The following is a 21,333-nucleotide window of genomic DNA, read 5'->3' on the forward strand; positions in this document are numbered from 1 at the left end:
CAGAAATGCCCATCTGATTCTTTCTGTTTTCTCCTCATTTGTTCTCTCTCCAGTTTAGCTGAGGTATAATGGGAAGATCATAGACGACACATATTTAGAGATTGCTGTCTTTTGCATCTATCATTATGGATTAGTTTGCATTTTCTCAAATGTTGTATAAATGGAATCTTATAATACAGATTCTTATTAATTTCTGAAAGTAAATATAAACTGTCGTTTTTTAATCCTTAATTGTACTTCCTCTAGGCTGTTTTAATAAAGGGGTGATTCTGTACCCACAGCAGGTGATCACATTTTGTAAACCAGTAAAGGAAGTTCTGTTATGGATCTTTGAAACTAATGTCTCATGAGATAGAGGTCTCTCTCTCTCTCTCTCAGATTGGATTTCTTGAGCCATGGCCAGTTAAGCTCCCGTGATAGCCCATTGGCAAACAACTATGGGATAAGGCGACCAACCCCAGTTCTCTTCTCTAGAGACCCACTAGGGTCTGGGTCCAAATCCAAGATTTATACTGCTCTGCCAGTTACCAAGAGGAACCACTATGGTGTCTGGGATTTCAACAAGGCATCTCACAAGCAGCGAGCTCTGTGTTCTGCTGCTTCATCATCTTCTAGAGCCCCGCTGCCCAAGGGCAGGCCGAGAGAAGGCATAGGGCTAGTTTTCTCCAAGGTTGGGGTGTCCTGTCGTTATGATAAAGGAGCGGACTTTCAGGTTTGGATGGGAGTGGTTGTACAGGGGTCCAGCGGGCAGCTCATGGACTTAGGGAAGGAAGAGGGGCGGAAGAGCAGAGTGCAGGGACTGATGGAGACTGTGGCGGAGGCAGGTGAGCAAGTGAAGGGAAACAAGTGGCATTTGGAGTTAACTTGTATACTCAGGTAATTTTGAGTTGGATCAGCTCCTGGTGAGGCCATAATGTGACCGCCTGTGGGTTTTTGATGGGCTGTAATTCTCATCGTGCACGTAAGATACTGTTGGATCAGTAATGTGCCAATTTGGAAGCAATATTAAACAAACAAGCCTTATTTCTCCCATTTTGAAAAATGAACAAGCAAAAAACCACACCAATCTCCCTGCCACTGAGTCGATGCTGACTCGCAGTGACCCTGTAGGACAGGTTAGATCTTTCCCTGGGAGTTTTCAAGGCTGTAGCTCTTACAGGAGCGGAAAGTTCTCTCTTTGTCCCCTCTTTCTCTTGCAGAACCGCTGAGGGGTTTGAACTGGTGACCCTGCGGATCACAGCCCAATGCCTAACTACCTCACCACAGGGCTGTGTTGAAAAGAGCTTTTTAAAACCTTTCTGTGTGGCACCTGGTGTATGTTATGATTTTATCTGATAGGCTGCAGGCGTGTTCTCGTGGTTCTTACATGGGTTTGGTTAATCTTGTGTCGGAGAAGTATTGCTAATGTCCTGGAAACCCGTGCACCTGTGAACTGTATTTGCATATTTTTATGTGGCACACCGTCTAACTAGACAACACACCACCTTTCACTGGTGTGCTATCCTGAGCTCTTACTGAAACCAGTGGTGTCTGTGCTTCACGTCAGTCCAGATCCTGTAATAATATTCTTACATAGGACAGGGCTGTCTGCGTGATCACCTGCAGTTATCCAGAGAGCGGTTTCACTGTCCATTGCACTTCGCACTATGCAGAGTGTGATGCGCCGTGGAGGGCACATCTTCACCGCGCAAAGATCCGGAGCAGGTCACAACGGGCAAGAACTTTAAATAGAAGGTTCCGTTTCCAGAGTGTTGTGTTGTGGAACTCCACTTTTTTCCGTCCTGAGTTACTATCTTTTGTGCTGTTCGCTTCACTGCCTTTCCTTCCACTTCATTTTAGGAAGAGAGAAAAAAGAACCCGAGAGAATGCTGGGCCGTCCCCTTGGCTGCGTACACCGTGCTAATGAGGTGCCTGCGGGAAGGGGTGAGTCTTCTTTGTTGTCCTCTGCAGACACCCTCCATTGTCACAGCCCTTCAGGCACTGCGCGAGCAGTTTCACCTGCAGCCATTGGAGCCGCCTCTTCCACCAAGCATTGCTCCCGAATTTAAATAATCCCGACAAGCCTCCTTGAGTAAACGGCCTACCATGGAGCCAGTGTCAAAGTCAATTCTCTTTTCACTCCAGTGGCTTGTTGTTTAAGGAGATGATAGCAAATATAAACTGCCTCATGAGCTCTGCATAGCATATTTTCCATCTGTCCCCCTCTTGGGTTATGGACAAAACCAGGTTAAGTTAAGCCCGTGTATGCCAGCCATTTGCCTTTGTCAGACTATGTTTGGGGTGCTCCCAGAACCCCGTGATTATCTCTCCAGCTTGCCATGCTGAGCCTCGGAAGCAGGACCACTTCCACGCGTGCCCGTTGATCTCATCATTTATTTCCTGTGCAATGGGGGTTTTCGGTTGACCTCCCATCTGATGCAGGTATTAAGGCCTGGAAATCAGCCCCTAGCCAACCAGTGGCTTCATTTATCCGTCACTCCAGGTAGCTAACCGTAGGACCTTAAAAGTTGGCGTCCCCCCACCTTCCTGTTATTCTAGACCATTGGGCATTATTTCACCCAAGGCAAAGCCATAGGCTAGAAGCATTCCTTGGGGGTGAAGAGAGATATCTCAAGACAAACGTCCTAGTTTGTCTTCACTGCTCTCTGGGACACTGCTGTCAGGGCCGAAAAGCTGCAGAAACTTTCCGGAGCGATGCAGAAATGGTGGGGGGCGGGGGGTGGGGGGGATCACTTTCTAGCCCGCAGGTCAGGGGTCATCGAGGAAGCTGAATGAAGTAGGAAGCTCATTTGGTCAGTGATAGGATAGGGCCACCAAGTCATGCTCACTTGAGTTAAAAGACTTGTTGGGGTCCGTCGTGAAAGGCCTCAGGTGAGGCGTGTGTGTGTGTGTGTGTGTGTGTGTGTGTGTGTGTGTGTGAGAGAGAGAGAGAGGGGGGGGGGCAGTAGAGATGAACTAGGGAGGATTCTTTTCTGCTCCCCACTCTCACCTGGTGTGGGAGATAATGTAAAAAGACAGCCTGTGAAAGCTGGTGGAAATCATTGAGACAGGTTAACTCAAGTAATTTCCACTAATAGAAAGAGATAAAAATGCGGCAAGATCCAGGGTGCAGCACAGCACGGACGAAACACACAATACTCCTCTGGTTCTTTAATGCTTCCTCCCCACCCACTGGCATGACCCCAGTTCTCTCTTACAAATCTGGCTAGACAAGAGCATGTCCATTGGTACAGAGAATTGCTCTTGACATGCAGAATCAAGAACAGATAACCCCCCACCAAGACCATTCATGGGAGTCGTGATACCATGAGGGTAGGGGGAAGGTTGGGGGAGAAAGGGGGTACCGATCTCAATGATTGATATGCAACATCTCCCCAAGGGGGGGAGAACAACAGAATTGTGGATGACAGGAAACAATGGGTGGTGTAAAATATGAAAATAAAAATAATTTCTAAATTATCAAGGGTTCATGAAGGTGGGAGGGAGGGTTAAAGAGAGGAGCTGATACCAAGGGTTCAACTAGAAAGAAAATGTTTTGGAAATGTTGATGGCAACATATGTATAAATGGGCTCGATACTATTGATATATGGATTGCTATAAGAGCTGGAAGAGCCCCCAATAAAATGATTTATTAACATTTTAAAAAGAAAAGTGTCAAGATTGCACCTTGTTCAAGAGAGAAAACAGGTGAGACTTGCAGTGAACAGACAGGCAGGGGAGGGAGGCACCTAACTGACCTCGTTGGCTTCTCCTTTGCCACAAGGCAGGCGGTTAGATGTGCTCATCCCCTCCCCATCTTTCTTGACCCGATTCTGATGCCAGTCGTTCCTCCACGGCACGCTGCATCTCTTCTGGGAACAGTAATGCTCTCAATGGTCTCACAGAGCTCGCAGGCAATACTTGACCTTCCAGGAGGTTCACCAGAGGGCTTAGCAGGTGACCACGAGGCCGGATCAGAAAACGCGACGGACACAACCACTGCTCACAGCAGCACCTCTGCGCCAGCAGCAGCCAAGTCTTTACTCCGTCCTCAATGTATTAGCCACGTGGTCCCTTGGCCTCTGCCTCGGTGGGCCAGGATGTCAGCGTGCTGCTCTGCCCCACGCTCTCGAGCTCTGGGTGCTGCTCCTGTGTTCTGTCTCGTTGCCCTTGGGGTCTGCCTCCGCCACGTCACACAGCAAGCTCCAAGAGGCTCCGCTTCCCGTGATGCTGGGAGCGCTCTCTCTGTGGCTGCTTCAAAGCCGGCTCATCCATACAGCCAGGGCGGTGGTGATTACAATGACCAGTGCCCCCGGCGAGTGTGACACTTGTCCTCTTGGCACTGTCCATCCACGCATTTGGAAGGAGGTACAGAGACCTGGGTAGAAGAGGCATATGAAGAAAGGCCACTCCACCCCAGACCTGGAAATACAAGGCAGTCCTGTGAGTTCCGGCTCTGGCAGGTTTCAGTGTACAGAGTGAAATGGAAGAAAAGATAGGGACACAAAGGGGGGTGGGGGTGGGGGATATTTCCTTAGGATCCTCTTTAACAAAGGTTTAAAATTTAAAACTCAAATTAGTGCCTAGGACCAGATGATTAATTCTAGTCCTGGAGGTTTGAGCTTTTATCCAGTGTCTTCCCCGTCCTGTACCTGAAGGTCTTCAGTTGCACACGTGGTGTGAAGCAGGATTGCTGGGCCTCCACCACATCTCTTATCTGGCTCCTGTTGTCCTTGTGACACAAACGACTGTTACTAATCATAGAGAACTGCCATCGTGTTTCAGTTTAGCGTCCTACATTCGCTTTTTGTTGTCTTGATGCGTGTGGCAAATTTTGAGTGTGTTTTTTTTTTCATAAAAGGGGGAAGGCCAGAACCATGTAAGTTCTGAACTGTTTATAAGATGTTTGAACAGCTGCAGGTCCACACCTGGCTCGGTGCAGTATATTGTTTCTGTGATGTTTGAACAGCTGCAAGTGTGGGCTTGGCGCAGTATATACACCAACACTGTCTGTACAGACAGAGAAAGGGGAGACAGCGGAGGTGGGGTGCCTTTGGGTGGCAGAGCAGCAGTGCTCCAGGGCTTTTCCAGGCTTCCATCCTGGGGAATGCCTATTGCCCCACTCAAGGATTCCCGTCCTTAGAACGATTTAAAAATAAAGAAGTTCCTTACAGAGTCAATGCATCTAGTGTATTTAGGACCTGCTGCAAGGTAAAATCAATGTTAAGTATTTTTCTTTCAGCAGCTGTTGATTGTTTCCATGCAGTGAACAGTTTTCCCAGCGCCGACTGGTGTTGGCACAGGGCTGGCACAGTGGGTTCAGACGCGGGGACCATTGTGAGGAAAGCGCAGGACCAGGGGCTGGCTTTATGTTCTGTTTCACAAAGGGTCACCATGAGTCGGAACTGGCTCGACGGCACCGTACACCACCACCACCACCAACTGGTGTTTCTGAGTACAGCCTTTTATTTTTATTGTGGCCTGCACCTCACAGAAGGATATGCAAGACAGATATGGATTGTTAGAAATAGCCACACTCGGGGAACCAATCACAATGATCGACATATAACCCCCTCCCAGGGGTACAGACAACAGGAAAGTGGGTGAAGGGAGATAGCGGTCGGTGTAAGACATGGATAAAAGAAAGATTTATAAATTATCAAGAGTTTATGAGAGAGGGTGGGGGAGGGCGAAAATGTGCTGATACCAAGGGCTCAAGTAGAAAGAAAATGTTTTGAAAAGGATGATGGCAACTTGACACAATGGATGGATGGATGGATTGGGATAAGAGCCTCCAATAAAATGATTTAAAATGCAAAAAACAAAAACAAAAAACCAAACCCACAAGAAAGACGCTTGTTCGTTCTCTCTCTCTCTCTCTCTCTCTCTCTCTCTCTCTCTCTCTCTCTCTCTCTCTCTCTCTCTCTCTCTCTCTCTCTCTCTCACGCACACACACACACACACACGCACCATATTCCCTTTAAAACAAAACCACCAAGCTGTCGTATCCCTTTCTTCACGGAGTAGCCAGTGTCCCCACTTTGGTGATCCACAGTCCAGCGTGTGTCTGTCGTGTTGCCACCCTTGAAGCCTTGGAGTTTATTCTGCCTGCCTCACCGCCACCCTGTGCAAGTGTGGCGAGCCCTGCCCCCTGGGTGCCCCAGGCCGTTAGCTGCATGGACACACAGTGTGAGGCTTTCTGTCATGGAGCTGCTTGTGGTCGAACCTCTGACTTTCTGGTTAGCATCTGAGTCCTCAACCACCCTCCCCCCAGAAGGGATGTTTTAAGGAAACTGGAAAAAAAATGAAAATGAAGGTTTGTCTAGCCCACGAAATTGGGACATTGCTGGTTTAAGCAGGGGTTGATAGTTAATTCTCAAGTCCTTTCCAGAGCCTCAATGATGAATTTTCCCAAGGGGACATTGCATGCAATGTTGTGCAAGCTAGGCGTCCACAGGTCCCCCCTTACACTTGGGCGTGGGGCAGTCTCACGTGGCAGCGTGGGTCGCAGTGACCATGTTCACAGGCTTTTCAGTAATTTCTCTCTGTTCACGGCCCCCTTAGAAAGGACGGCTCTCCTTCCTCACAGGCTGGCTTGCTGTCTGAATACGGGTTTTGTAACTGGCTGTTGTGCTGGGGATGTGCATCAGCGATGGTCTGTCCCTGCCGCAGATAGAAAGGCTCTGAGGGGAAACGTGTAGAGGAAGAAACGCCACGGGAAAATCGAGGACAGTGTGGGAGGATGGCTGAAGACGCGGCAGTGTCGAAGGAGGTCGTCTTTGATGTGACTGTGCTTTTATGTCCTGGTTGGTGCTGGCATTTCAGAGACTCTGGGCTGGGAGACGGAGGATGCAGATCTCCATCCCAGATAATGCCACTGCTTTGTGTGTTTAGGCCTCCCTGGGCTCTGTCTTTTGCAAAACCAAGGTACCCACACTCAGTTATCTTCCACGAGCTTTTGACTTGGGCCCCTCCTGTCCCTGCTGGACTTCCTTTCCTCTCTTAGTCACCGTGCTGCGGTCAGTGTTAGTGCCGTTGAGGGCTTCGGGTCCTCGGAGACCCCACGGACAACCGAAGGAAATGCTGCTTGGCCTTTGACCACAGTTACAATTGTTGTTCTGTCTGAGCCCGTTGTTGCAGCTACTGTGTCCGTCCGTCCATCTCTTGGAGAGTCTTCCTCTTTCCTCCTGACCCTCTACCAAACGTGCAGTCCTTCTCCGAGTACAGACCCATTCTTGCTATCCTTGCCTCTGAAGGGCACTCTTCTTCCAAGACAGCTGTGTTGGTCCTTCTCGCCGTCCGTGGCAATTTCAGTCCGCTTCACCGACACCACAATTCAACCGCATCCTTTCTGCTCCACTTTTCTAGAGCGGTTCTTCCCATGGGGCCGTCACGGCCTTGCTCTCAGGAATGTTTGGCATTGGGGCTAGTTCCATGAACTGTGTTCTCCTTACGTGTGAAATAGGGAAGCAGAGACAGTTTTCCATTAGGAAACAGCTTTTTGGGAGTTTCCACGTTTTTGAAGGAGAAGATTAATTTGTACATTTGTGCCTCGTCAAGCACAGCTTTTTGTTTATAGAGTGCATGATAGTTCATGTGATTGCGAGCACTGAACCGGCGCCTTGGCGTGTGCCGTATTTAAACATATGAGGCTTTGTTATTCACTTCTGAACAGCAGCTTTTTGGGCAATTTCGGTACCATGATGTCTTTTAAAGGAAATTTCATTTTTAAGTAAATTTGTCTTCCTAAAACAAAAACAAAAAAAACACAGTGAGAAATTGCTTCTGTATTTAATTGGAAATGAGTGGGCTGGAATTGAAAATGTATTAGAGATATTAGCCACTATCTATTATTATCTTTAAACTGCTTTTGACATTATTTAGCTACAACAGAGGAGAAGCTAATGAGAATCCCTCATATTTGTTGAGAGGTAAGACATAGTCATTGGTGTTGCAGAACAAACTCAATCTTCCTGATGAGGAACTGGGTGTGCCCCCGGCATCAGGATTCTCGCTGGGCACCCACAGTTCCCCTGCCTTCGTTCAGTGAAGGTACATAAGATGTATGGAATAGGATGCATTGTGGTTCTCCCCCTCTCCCCTTCTGGATGTCATTTAGGACCTGTATTCGTCTGGGTACTTTAGAGAAACAAATCCACAGAAACTCATGTATAAGAGAGCGTTTTGTATAATGGGTAAATGCACATCAAGAAAACATCCCAACTCAGTGCTTTCCAAGCCCACAAGTCCAACATTAGCCCATTAATCCATATACCCTACACCAATCCACAAAGCCCTCCTCCATCTCATAAAACACACACAGTGATGCCGACTGCAGGAGGAAAGCCGAATCAGTGAATGTTTAAGCATCTCGGCACTGGCAGGGGTCTCCACATGGCTGCTCCAGCACCGAGGGCTGCATCCGGGTAGGTCCATGCGGCTTCTCTTTGGGGATGTCTTGTGGGAAGTCAACCTTGCCAGCTGAAGCAGGGAACTGCTAAGGCAGCTGCACCCTGATCTGACCATCACAAAGCAAGAGGCCTGGGAACTAGAAAGGCAAGACTCACCAAACCATTTATCTCGCCACCTTTCAATTAACCCTACATGTGTTTATCGGCCAGGTTGGCACAATAAACTTTAACTATGGCAGGACCCATCAATTCAAAAACTCACAATTTTCCAAGTGCTGTTTATTCCTAGGTGAATGCAATAGGGCATTCTTTGATGTGGAGCTACCTCATGAGTCTTAAGGTGAGCCACTTCCCTTTGAGAAGGGCATCTGAGCCCCCATTGAATGGACTGGAACATCTTCTAGACCACTGATGTGTAAGGAGAACACCAGGGGAAAAAACAGACTCCTCGCTGTCCATTTTCTTTTGTCTGGTGGTGAACCTGCAGGACGGAGGAGCACACTCCCATAGCTTGTTAAGACTGGCCTCGTTCCGGAGGACTCCCACCGAGCGGCCCGTGGGTTTGGACGGCAGAGCCTTCTTTGGTGCCACTCGGGCCTTAGAAGCACCCAGAGGTGACCTTTCCCTGGTAGCTGTGACGGTTGCACCCCCTCATCTCCCATGGGAGTGTACTCACAGGGACAGTTCTAGACTCGCCTTTGCTGGACTTAACATGTATCCGTGGGCAACTTATTAGCTGTGATACCCTTTTCAAGGATTGACATAGAATGGCTTTCTGTGTAACTTTTTCTTTTTCTCCCCCAACAGTTTTATTGGCATATAATTTATGTATCAGACGGTTCAATAGTTCATTTTTTTCAGTCATATCAAGAATTGTACAATCACCACCACATCAATTCTAGAGTACTCCCCCTCCCCACCCCCGTGTTTAAATCAGTTTCAAAATGAGTTCTACAGTTACAATCCATTCCAGTGCTCCCTCCCCTCCTCCGCCTTCATTATTTACTCCCGAAATCCCCCGATTTTTATTTTCTGTTAACCGTTTATCCCATTACATGCTTTGTAGTCTTAAACAGTTACAGCTCTTCCAAATCTTTCTCATATGCTGTCTTTCTGCTTTTTGAAAATCTTTTTTTGCGACTTATTTTTGCAGGCCCTAGGAAGTCCGTGCAGGCAATGTGTGTAGCATGTGTAGGAAACTGACCCTGAGGGCGGTTACTTGGTTTGGGGAAACTGGTAGAACATGGCATCGTTTGCATAAAAACGATGTCATCGTATTACATTAGAGAGAATGGCACGTGCATGGTTTCAACTGTTGGTGATTTCCCGTGCAGCTCAGAAAGCTTATACTTTAGAGTAAACGAGTGAGTTTGGCTCTTCTTGGGCGACGTGGTTTTTTCTCTCGGGGAGAAAGACGATGCCGGGTCAGTCGCCCTCCTTGGTAGGATCCCAATTTTGTTCTATTTTGCTTTCACGTATTTTGAGCATTCATGTTTGAATGCATACACGTGTTTACATGATTTTCCCCTTGTTTATGGAAACTTGGATCCTTGTGATGTAACCTTTAAAACAACACAAAACCCTGCAGTCCTGCTGTCTGCCCAGAGGCTATTCTGTGTGCCCCCTTCATGCAGGCCGCCCTGCCTCTCTGCATTCAGCTATGAGTGGGCACCTCTTCCCAGCCTTGCGCTTTCAGTCCGTTCTCCACTTTACCTTAGAGAGGGGCCTTGTCAGATAATTGCACTTTGTCAAGCTTGTTTTATAGATTGTTCTTTCAACTAGTATTTATTCCTTTCAAAATTTTTGAAGTTGAACACATAGCTGCCGTTTTATTGTGGACTCTTTCCCCATCTGTTCTCTGTTCATAGTTTTCTTACTGCCATCAATTTTTTCCTATTTTCTATTACTGTTTCATGACTACTCTAATGACTGCAACATGAATATTTAGCTTATCATGTTCATATTTATGCCCTTCTCTCAAACAGTGCCAGGGCCGTAAGGCAACTACACTCACTTCCTTCCTGACATAGCTACTGCTGCCATTAATTTGAATAGCCATCGTTTCTCATGATGAGTTTCTATGAGTTTCTACAGATTTATTTAATGTTACCCATATATTTAAGCTGTTACCTTCGTGTCTTCCCACTTTTCAGATCCAAAACAAATGAGGCCACATTTGTTCAGTCCTTGTTTTATAATCTCCTGGAGTGAGGGTCTCTGTTGGTGGTAATGCTTCTTAGCTCTGGTTTTGAAAATGTTTTTGATTGGCTCTTGCTCCCTCCCTGCTTTCCTTTGTGGATGATTGCAGACTGACAATTCTTTTCCATGAGCATTTGAAGACACCTCACTGTCCTCTGGCTTGGTTGAGAAGTGGGGTCTCTATTCAGTTAGCTGTGGAGACTGTGGCTCTTTGGAAGGGGTCAGCTGCAAATCAGAGTGGGCTTCTCAAGGGCTCCCCTCCTGTCACCTCCTCCCTGCCACATGCGCTCACACGCACACTCAGCCCCCAGCTCAGACCAGTGAGGAACCTTCACTTGAGCCCCCACCTGTGTGAGCCCCGAGCCTTGCTTGTCAGCCCCCTGTTCATCTTGCTGGGAAAAGGTACTTGAGGCACAAGCCATCTGCTGTGTTACCGACACCTCTCAGAGCTCTTACCCACACCCGGTCCTAGTCTCAGAACCGGGTGCTGGCGTATGGTTGCTTTGAAGAAGTTGTGTCGATTCATGTGTAGACACTCGTTTTAGCTGATTTCAGGGGAGGGAGTTGGGTTGTCTAGGCATTTAGTCCTTTCTCTTGCAAGAAAAGGAAATCCTACTTTCTGGGTTCAAGGATTTACCTAATCTAACACTGGTTTATGCAAAATAAGCTCCAGGTGCTTTCAAGATTTTTTTTTTTGGGGGGGGGAGAGGACAAAATGTTAGTTTTCTCAAACCAGGAGATGTCAGAAGCACGCATTGATGTCTTAGATGTTAATCTTGCTATTCCTTATTGGGAAAGGAGGCGTGCAAAGGTGACGGCAGGAAGGCCGCCTGTTAGTCCCTGTGCTACAATGCAGCCCGTGTACCTAGCACCACTCACGTAGGGCACTTCTCCAGGAAAACCTCACTGGTTTAGCTAAGCGTCGTCGCTTCTCTTCCCACGATAGGAGGACACAGGCCCGTCATGAAAATAGCAGCTGCTGGTTTAGTGCAGTCACCCTTCCAAAGAGCTCATTAGGCAGAAAATAGCACCGAGCTCAGAGCTTGTCTGGTGTCCCACAGGAAGTCCCCGCGGGACGCAGGTAGCTATTCCAGTCACGGCAACTCGATTTGGCCCGACAGCCTCCTCCTGGAGTCCAGCAGGCACAGGGGTGACACGCAGCCCACTCCAGCCCCAGGCGGCACCAGTTGTGGCCTCTGAGAACTGGGAAGGAGCCCTCTAGAGACTGGCTGCCAACTTCCAGGTGTTTGAGGAGCTCCCGGTACACAGCAGTTTCCCTCCCAGCCCGGCCCCACCACCCAGCCCTGGGAAAGGTTCTGAGTGTACTAAGACATAAGACAAAGGGTAAGACGTGTGGACAAAACCTCACACTTGTATCTAATGAAATCAAGTGTGGAGGGCTTCGCGCCTCTCGGTGGGCAGATGGCTAGCAGTGAACCTTCACCCTGGGACCCTTGTCCCCAGAGCGCAGTGCCTTCCAGGAGGGCATCTCCCGAGGGGAGCTTGAACAGCAAGGGCTGCAGGGGACTGCTGGGTGGGCAGGCCTCAGCCCCACAGCACAGGAGAGGAGGGGGACGGAGCACGGAGGGATGCCCAGTTAATTCTTCCCATGTTGGCCAAACGGATGAAGCCTTTCAGACCTCCGGGGGAAGCGTGCACACAGGAGCCGCCCGATTCCTTCAAAGCTTGCTTTTAAGTGCCGGGATGACGGTCTGCTTGCACCTGGTGGTCCAGAGGTTAAGCACTGAACTGCTGACCACCAGCGGTCGGGGGTTTGAACTCATCCACTGTCTCTGCAGGAGGACGACTGGGTAATTTGCCATCGGAAAGATTTCAGCCCAGGAAACTTTATGAGGGCAGGGCAGCACGATGTCACAGGGAGTCAGACATCATCTCCGATGCACCCTGGACAGTCTGGAATGCTTCCTTCCCAGGCTGCACTGGGTCACGATGCCCAGGCAGGAGCTTCCTGAGGCTACCCCTGATGGCTTCTAGACAGCCTTCTTGTCTGTTGAGGTGGTCTGTCCGCTCTGGCTGGCTGGTGCGCCAACCACAGCTCGGCCTGAGTGCCTGTGGAGGATTTCTCAACTTGCCCCCTTGGGGTTTAAGAACGCCCTGCCAGAGTTTTGTTGTGCTTCTACTGTTTGTTCCCCAGAGCTGCATCAGGCTTGAAAAACCAAAATACGGAGAGACCAATGTTATGCGAAGCTTAATAATAACGTAGTGATTCTGTTTTGAAGAGTTTTAAGATGGCCTGAGGGAGTCCCCACACCCACCTGAAATGTGCAGCTCACAGGCAGGGAGAGCAGATTTCCTCCTGGCATCAGGCCAGTCTTGGCAACAGTCATGAAGAAGTGGCATCAATGTATCTCAAAATGTGAAAATAAAAATAATCGATAAATGATCAAGAGATCCCGAGGGTGGGAGGGCAGGGGAGGGAGGGGAAAAAGAGTAGCTGATACCAAGGGCTCAAGTTGAAAGAAAATATGTTAGAAATGATGATGGCAACCTATACCCAAATGTGCTTGATACCATGGATGGATGGATGGTTAGATGAGCTACAAGAGCCCTCCAAAAATGATGTATTAAAATAAAAAGCATGTAAGTCATGTCATCCTAAGCAACACCGTCTGAACCTCCTTGTCCTCCGTCTCCCCTGCAGGAAGAGCGCGTTGTCAATCACATGGCAGCTAAGATCGTGGAGAACGTCTGCACCACCTCCTCGGCTCAGGCCCAGGGCTTCATTACTGGGGAAGTCGGGCCCATCTTATGGTTCCTCTTCAAGCACTCCACGGTTGATACGCTTAGGATCACAGCCATCTCGGTGAGAGGGCCATCCCTTGGGGGGATGTTGGGTGAGTAACCACACGGTCCACAGGTCAAACCCACCAGCTTCCCTGTGGGAGAAAGAGGAGGTAGTCAGCACCTGTACAGATTTAAAGTCTTGGAAACAGAAAAGGCCCTTCTCTTTCCGTCCTCTAGGATCACTGTGAATCAGAATCATAATGCTGGGTTTGGGTTTGGTGGTATAACAGTTAAGTATTTGGCTGCTAACTGAAAGGTTCGCGGTTTGAACCCAGTCCAAGATTCCACAGGAGTGATCTGGTGATCTGTTACACTCACACGGGTTAAACAAAGTACAGTGTGAATAGTCACAGGAAGCCCGGCAGAAAGAGTTCAAGGTCCACCTGTAAAAGATCTTGAACGAAGCATCTTTGAATCCTTTCCTTAAGGCGCCCGTTTTAATCATGGGCCTTTAAGATCATCAGTCTTGTTTTAATTAGGTTTATGTTGTCATCTTTTCCCCTTCATACTTTGCATGCTTTCTTTTTTTTTTTTTGGAAACTGCTCTCACTGAAGTTCAGAACTGGTAGCAGTTGCTTCATCTGACACATGAAACTCAGCAGTCTCATCTGTAGCTTCTTCGGCTTTGTTGTTACCGTACATCCAGATCATTGTTTAAGCCCAAACTCCCTGCCAGTGAGTCACTTCTGACTCAGAGTGAACCTGCGTGAGGTTCCCGGGGCTGTAAGTCTTTACGGAAGGGACAGCTTCATCTTCCTCTCAGAGCGGCTGCTGGGTTTGAATGGCTGAATCTACGGTTGGCAGCTCAGTGCCTCACCCACAGCGCCACCTGGGCTCCCATAGTCATTCTAGAAATCTTGCCAATTACTGCGGATTACCTTTCCCCCTCTTTTGCTCCAGCATCTTGTCGAGGACCCCATGACACAGCATCTCCTTTCATTCGTGATCCGATCAGGGCTTCGTTGTCAGGTGACCTGGTCTGCACAGCGCACCTGCCTGTCAGGAGACGCGTGATTACATACAACCTGCTTCACCACCACCGTGGTGCCAAGCTGGGTCACCGGGCCGGTTTCCACCAAGTTTCTCCTTTTTTCCTTCTCTGTACTGACTGGTGCTCTGTGCGGGAGATGGTCTGTTAGCTAGGGCAAGAAGTCGGCAAATTTTGAGATGGACTAGCTGATCCTGTCCCTCACAACAATTTGAAACTTACTTGCGAGCCACACCTCTATTTTCAAAACAAATGAAGCCAGCGTTAGCTGAACAATATCCTTCAAAAGTTTCTTCAGTTTTACCTTGGAGCCACATGTACATACTGAAGGAGCCGCAGCGCACCGACCCCTGAATTGGACAGTATTCTGAACCCCATTCAACCTCTTAGCGTTGAAAGATGACAAAAGGTGTGGGACAGGCTTGTATCCTGTGACCATACTTGTTCAGTCTGTGTGCTGAGCACATCACCAGAGAATCGGGATTATAGGACGAAACAGTGGCATCCAAATTGGAGGAAGATTTATTAACCACGTGGACAGACTACACTGATGACACAGCATCGCTTGGCGAAGTCCTTGCTGGTGAAGATCAAGGACTGCGGCCTTCAGTATGGATTATAGCTCAATGTAAGAAGACCAACATCCCCACAACTGGACCCATCAGCAACATCACGATAAATGGAGACTAGGTCAAAGTTGTCATGGATTTCGTGTTGCTTGGAACCACAGTCAATGCTCATAGAAGCAGCAGTAAAGAGGTGAAAAGACAAGTTGCATCAGGTACATGTGCTGTAAGACCCCTTTAGAGTCCATTGAAAGGCAAGGATGTTGCTTTGGGGACTGAGTTGTGCTTGGCCCAAGCCATGGTATGTTCATCTGTCTCATACGCATGTGAAAGTTGGACATTGACTGAATAAAGAAGAACTGATACATTTGAATTGTGGAGCGGGAGAAGAATATTGAAAGTGTAGGGTCTGCTAAAAGAACAAGCAACTCTGTCTTGGAAGGAGTGCCGCCAACATTCCCTTCAGAGTCAAGGATGGCAAGACTTCATCTCACATACTCTGGACAGGTTCTCAGGAGAGACTAGTCCCTGGAGAAGGACATCATGCGTGTTAAAGAAGAGGGGCAGTGAAAAAGAGGAAGGGCCTCGAGGAGATGGATGGACACAGTGCCTGCAAAGGTGGATTCATGCATAGGAACGTGAGGATGGTGCAGGACCGGCTGTAGTCTGTTCGGTTGAACATGTGGTCACTGTGGGTCAGAACTGACTCAATGGCACTTAACAACAACAATCACAACAACAACAACATGATATATCTTATTTGGTGAGGTATCTATTTAGATTTTTGTTGTTGCTAATTTTGTAATTGGGTGGTTTTCTCAAGGTTGAGGTTTACATGTTTTGTTTGTATATTTTGGATGCAAGTCAGGTAGTGTTTGCATATACTTTTCCCCAGTAGGTCGCTTGTCATTCTTCAAGTCAAACTCTTATTTTGATAAGTAATTATTTCAAAATCACTGAAGACCCGACTTGGGCTGTGATTTATAAAACACAGACAAAAACCTTCACACAATACAGGGACTGATGTGCTTCACGACTCCACAGCCTCAGAGCTGCTTTGGAACTTTCAACTGAGTTTAATTTTCAGAGGTGAATGATTAAAGGTTGTAGTCTGTGAGTTCCTAAAAATGGACGCAGCTTTCTAGTTGCCTGTGTATTGCTCTGAAATCTACTTATAAGCATTCTAGACAAATCCTTTAGCAAGATATTTCCCTATGATAATTGGGTTGGGATTTCATATCAATAGAAGTCGGTTTTGCTCTGCCAGCTGCTCCAAGGATTGTTATAGTGCTAATGAGACTCACTGTTTTGCAGTGTTGAATTCCCTGCTGTGACGGCCCGTGACTTTCTTAAAATGTGAGTGTAGTATGCTCTTCAGGGACTCTTCTAACCTGCTTTTGAAAAATGGAGATTTGAACTAAATGAATAACAACAATGTGTTTGATTTCATAACTAACAATTAGAAAAATATAAATACAAGTTTTAGAACTTTTGTAGTTTTTAAAATCAGAATCAGATTTCTCTTTAGTGACTTTATTTTTATATTCTTTTTTTTGGCTCTGTGTGTATGCATTCTTTATTTCAAGTATTTATGAAATACCACTGGGCTCTGCCCCAGGCTGAGAGTCCAGACGGCCCTTCAGAAACTTGGAAGAAGCTATGCACAACTTTACATAACAGCGAGCAACCCTTTCGCTCACACTTGACCGGAGAACGCAGTTCGGAGCGGAGCGGAAGGGAGGGACACCTGGCAGGGGAGGGTGGGTGCTTAGGGGAATCCAACTTCAGTTGCCCTGGGGGCAAATCTTGTGGCGGTACAGAAATGGAGGCTCTGTGGGGAAGGTTCGAGTACAGACAGCACAAGGGTCCCAAGTGTCTGGGTGGCTACACCCCTGGCTGGGGTGCCATTAGATCAATGTCGCTCAAGCTCCTGGCCAGCCAAAGCCTGCTGCAAAAAGTCCCAAATTGAGGATCAAGTTCCTCCGGAAATCATTCCTATCGGTGGCAAAGCAGTAGACGCCCCGAAGCCCATCGCCCACGTTGTCGGGATCTCGGGCGTCTCATTTGCAGATCCCGCAGCGCCAACGCTGGTGGAAGCCGTGGCGGCACCTTCGCGTTCCGCTGCAGGCTTTCCCCCATTTTCATATTCTTATTTTCAGCATTAGCTGTTCCCGGTTTTTCTGTTTGTTTGTTTTCTTTCCCTTAAATAATTTGGATTTTAAATCTGAAGAACGACCTTTCTTATTTTCTAAGCCGTGGAGTTTAGCTTATCCATCTGCAATAAAGAGACAAAGGAGAGAGACTTGAGTGTTTTTGAAATATGTCCAAGTATAGTTCAATGTTTCATTGCGATATGATCTGTTCTTATGTCTTTATCTGAATATAAATTCCTGATGTGCGTGTGAATAGTAACTGATTAGTAAGACAAGGCTGTTATCCGTCCCATCCGTATGGACAGGCAGTCAGGAACACTTTGTGTTTTTAGGCAGCATTGTTCAGGACAGTCATCAGGAGACAGGGTGGTGCAATAACCACAACTGTAGACTCACACCTGGTGGCCTCGTGGTTGCATGTTGAGCCAATAACTGTAAGGTCAGCTGTTCAAAACCACCACACGCTCCTCGGGAGAAAGGCGGGCTTTCTGCGAGAGTGGCTGTCATGGAAACTTACCGGGGTAGTTCACTCTGCCCTCCAGGGTGTCTGTGAGTTGGTATTTATGAATGGCAATGGGTTTGGAGTTTTTTTAAATAGACTTAAACATGCCAGGGATCACGGAGATGCCACCAGACCAGGCACCCCTCTGCTCTGTTACACAAAAGGTTAACCACGAGTCAGAGACAAATTGCTGGCAATAACATTTAGTTAATGCTTTGCAAATGCTCGTTTTCTAGAGCATTTTGCTTCTCAAGTAACTTCAGAAATGATAATAAATACATTAATAATTCACAAAGCAAACTTTCCTATCTGTTTATTTTTCTGTGATTTTTGAGAATACCTGGCATCGTCACTGGCGTTGGCATGTAACATGAAGCAGTTGTTATTCAGGTAACATGTAATTGGCATGTAACATGAAGCAATTATTGTTCAGGTAACATGTAATTGGAATGTAACGTGAAGCATTTGTTGTTCAGGTAACATGTGTTTACTTGAAAAAAATTGAGTGGCACTGTCTTAGCAACCTAAACTCAATGCTGCCAGTCAATTCCAGCTCACGGTGACCTTACAGGGCGGAGCAGAACTGCCCCTGGGGGTTTCTGAGGCGAAATCTGTAGTTAGGAAACAGTTGGAATGATCTTTTCTCACGTTTGTCCTGCCTGTCTCCCACTCCCTCTTCAAAGTTCAGCATCGTTCTTTGCCTGCAGCTTTCGTATAAGTCCGCATCGACTCCATGACCGTAGATTTGGTGGTAGGGTTTTTCGGTTGATGTACCTTTGTTTTTTGCTCTTTCCCAAGCACAGTTAATTGAGTCTGCTTTTATTCTAACCTTTAAGAAGTTCTATTAGTCTGTGATTTATAAATTAGTAACTCAAGGGCAGAACTACAGTCTGGTGGCTCTGAATTTCAGCCGTGCAATTTACTCGCCTTGTGTGTTTGTCTGCGTAGACTGGAGAAACAAATCCAGAGGCACTCATGTGTGTAAGAGAGAGATTTACATCCAAGAGCAATTCAGTATTGAGAAAATGTCCCAGCCCAGTCCCGGTCACGTCCATACATCTAATATTAACCCATATGTCCAATACCAGTGTATAAAGTCTTATGACTCAAGAAGCACAAGCAATGATGCTGAATGCAGGAAGATCACAGGCCAGTGGGTGGAGAGTCTTGTGGATCCAGTGGCGGTGGAAGCATCTCAGTGCTGGGGTGGGGCTCCATGAGGCTCCTTCAGCTCCAGGACTCCGGCTGCATCAGCATAGCTCCAGCAGGGTCGTCATCGGGAATATCTCGCAGCGAGTGAGTGTGTGTCCCACCTCTAGTGAGCCATTTATCTCTGTAGCACCTCCAAATGAGGTCCTTAATCTGCGACCCGATTGACAGGCTAAACACTGCCCCTTCACTCTTAAGTCTCAAATTGACTACAGATTATGTGAGTACCACACTATGCAACTCTGGGCAAGTTACTTAAGTGTTCATGCCTCAGTTTTATTATCTATTTGCAGAACAGGGATGGCAGTACCGTTCTGATATGCCGTCAAGAGGATTACACGAGATCACTCTCAGATCATGCCCCTTAGAGTCAAATGATTTTCACTGTTCATGGTTACTTTTCTCAGGACTTAGCTCAGTGCCGCTACAAAAGAAAAAGGTGCACAATAAACATTTCTTATTACTTAAAAGTGATGTGTTTCTATCAATAGAGTGGTAAATATATGCATTAGTTAAACAACTAGTGTTTATCGGCAGTTGGATTATTAGTATTTTTTTTTAATATCTGCTGAACTTTCCCGACTTTGTGTGTGTGTGTGTGTGTGTGCCAGAAGAAATGACGCAGGAGCAAGCCCCTTCTGCTCGTGTATCCCCCGCAGGACATGTTATCTTCCAGGGCCTGTGAGTGGAGCTGAATCCACCTGACCATCTACTCTCCTGTCTCCCCAGGCCTTGTGCAGAATCACTCGGCACTCGCCGACCGCCTTCCAGAATGTGATTGAGAAGGTGGGCTTGACCGTTGTGTTAAGTTCCCTGGCCTCTGCCATCTGCAAAGTCCAGCAGTACATGCTGACCTTATTCACTGCCATGCTGTCTTGCGGAATCCATCTTCAAAGACTCATCCAAGAAAAGGTCAGATTTCACCTGATTCTTCTACTTAAAAAAATTATCTATACTTTCCGAACTAGTAATATTTCTACAAACCTCAGTGCCTCAGAACATTTCCCTGAAATAGGATTCTTAATGAACAAACCAAACCCCCAGTAGCCAGATTCTGCCTGACTGCCCTCGTGTTAATGGTGGAAGATTAGAGGTGTGTTGAGCCTCTCCTGTGTGCTGTGGGTTGGAATCGACTCGATGGCAGTGAGTCTGATTCGGGGTCTTGGTCCCCTGGGTGCTAGCATCCTCCAGCTCAGTCTCCATCTTTCTTTTCAAATAGTTTGCCTTCGACAGGAGTCCCTTCCTATTTCTTCTGATTCTGCCCTGCATTCGTTCCTGTGTCTGCTGCTGTACCGATTGAGAGGACCTTTGCAGTCCGACTCCTGTTTTGCATTTAGTCACGTCTAGTCTTCTGATTATACATGTTCCAGTTACGTCACAAAGCTGTGGAGCTCTAACGGAGCCTCTGGGGTAGCCTTCCTGTAAGCAGCTCCTCCAGCCCCTGGCTGAACAGGGCCCTGGATCAGCAGCATTGCCGTCACCTGGGACTCTGTTAGACATGCAGAAGCTCAGACCTGCTGAAGCTGAACCTGCACTTTAATGTGAGCTCCAGGTGATCTGTTTGGATGTAAACTGTGGGAAGCCCTGTCCTAGAATATTAGGGAGAAGTGGGGTATGAAAAAGTAGACCGTGGCTGTGGACTCATGTAAGTTTGGGCAGCAATGGGACCAAGTGAGAGTATTTTCAATAGCACAACTTCTGGATTGTCCTATACAGATGTGTCTGGTGAACTTTCATTGGGGGTAGGGAGTGTAGCATGCGGTACTCTCTGAACTGATTGGATTAGTTTACCAATCTTTTTTTGGGGGGAGGGCATCTGTCACATGGGAATTTTACAGAACATGGTCAAGGCCCTGTTGCCCATGCTTGAAATGGGACCACTTAAATGAAAAGCATGGTAAGAAACTTCTGCATTTAATACCAGACCATAAAACAATTAACAGTAAAGGTTTAAAATTCAATAATTACTGAGAATAATTGCCAAGTCAATATGATCTGTGAAAGTCCAAATAGAGAAAAGCCATGTCTTGCATTTAATTTACTCTTAATTAGTCTGATTTAGAGCCTTCTGAGAATTTTGAGTCTTAGAGCAAATATATTTTACCACAACAGCCTGTTTATCTGCTTGTTTGTTTGCCATAAAATTTTCAAGTCATTAAACATTAATATCATTAGGAGAAAGCACCACTTGAATAGTTTTCTTGTGTAATATTTGTCTTAGTTATCTAGAGCTGTTACAACAGAAATATACCATGCACGAGTGACTTTACCCAACACATTTATTTCCTCACAATTTAGGAGGCTAAAACCTCACACTCCGAGACTCCAGAACTAAGGGGCAAAGGGCATTTATAGAGGTCTAAATACAGGCATGTACATTTGTAAATATATTCATGTATAACGATAGGGAAATAGATCTATGTTCTCATATTTATATGTTAAGTATTAAGGTAGCAGATGGACATTGGGCCTTGACTCAAGTACTCCATCAATGCCAGAACATTTTGTTCTAATAGCCTG

At 47.0% G+C, this 21,333-nt stretch overlaps 1 protein-coding gene and 1 pseudogene across 5 annotated transcripts in view; one reads left to right on the forward strand and one right to left on the reverse strand.

Moving 5' to 3' along the window:
* Nucleotides 1–21,333, forward strand: part of ULK4 (unc-51 like kinase 4) — a 600,065-nt gene that overhangs the window by 77,686 nt on the left and 501,046 nt on the right. For all 5 annotated transcript variants that reach the window (XM_075556008.1, XM_075556007.1, XM_075556009.1 and 2 more), the window contains 3 exons: nucleotides 1,840–1,923; nucleotides 13,253–13,414; nucleotides 19,543–19,725. In XM_075556008.1, coding sequence (XP_075412123.1) covers nucleotides 1,840–1,923; nucleotides 13,253–13,414; nucleotides 19,543–19,725 — 429 coding nt within the window. The remainder of the gene's footprint in view (nucleotides 1–1,839; nucleotides 1,924–13,252; nucleotides 13,415–19,542; nucleotides 19,726–21,333) is intronic.
* LOC142454567 (mitochondrial import receptor subunit TOM6 homolog pseudogene) lies at nucleotides 16,834–17,951 on the reverse strand (annotated as a pseudogene).

The sequence above is a fragment of the Tenrec ecaudatus genome, chromosome 8 (assembly GCF_050624435.1).
Source record: "Tenrec ecaudatus isolate mTenEca1 chromosome 8, mTenEca1.hap1, whole genome shotgun sequence".
Taxonomy (NCBI): domain Eukaryota; kingdom Metazoa; phylum Chordata; class Mammalia; order Afrosoricida; family Tenrecidae; genus Tenrec; species Tenrec ecaudatus.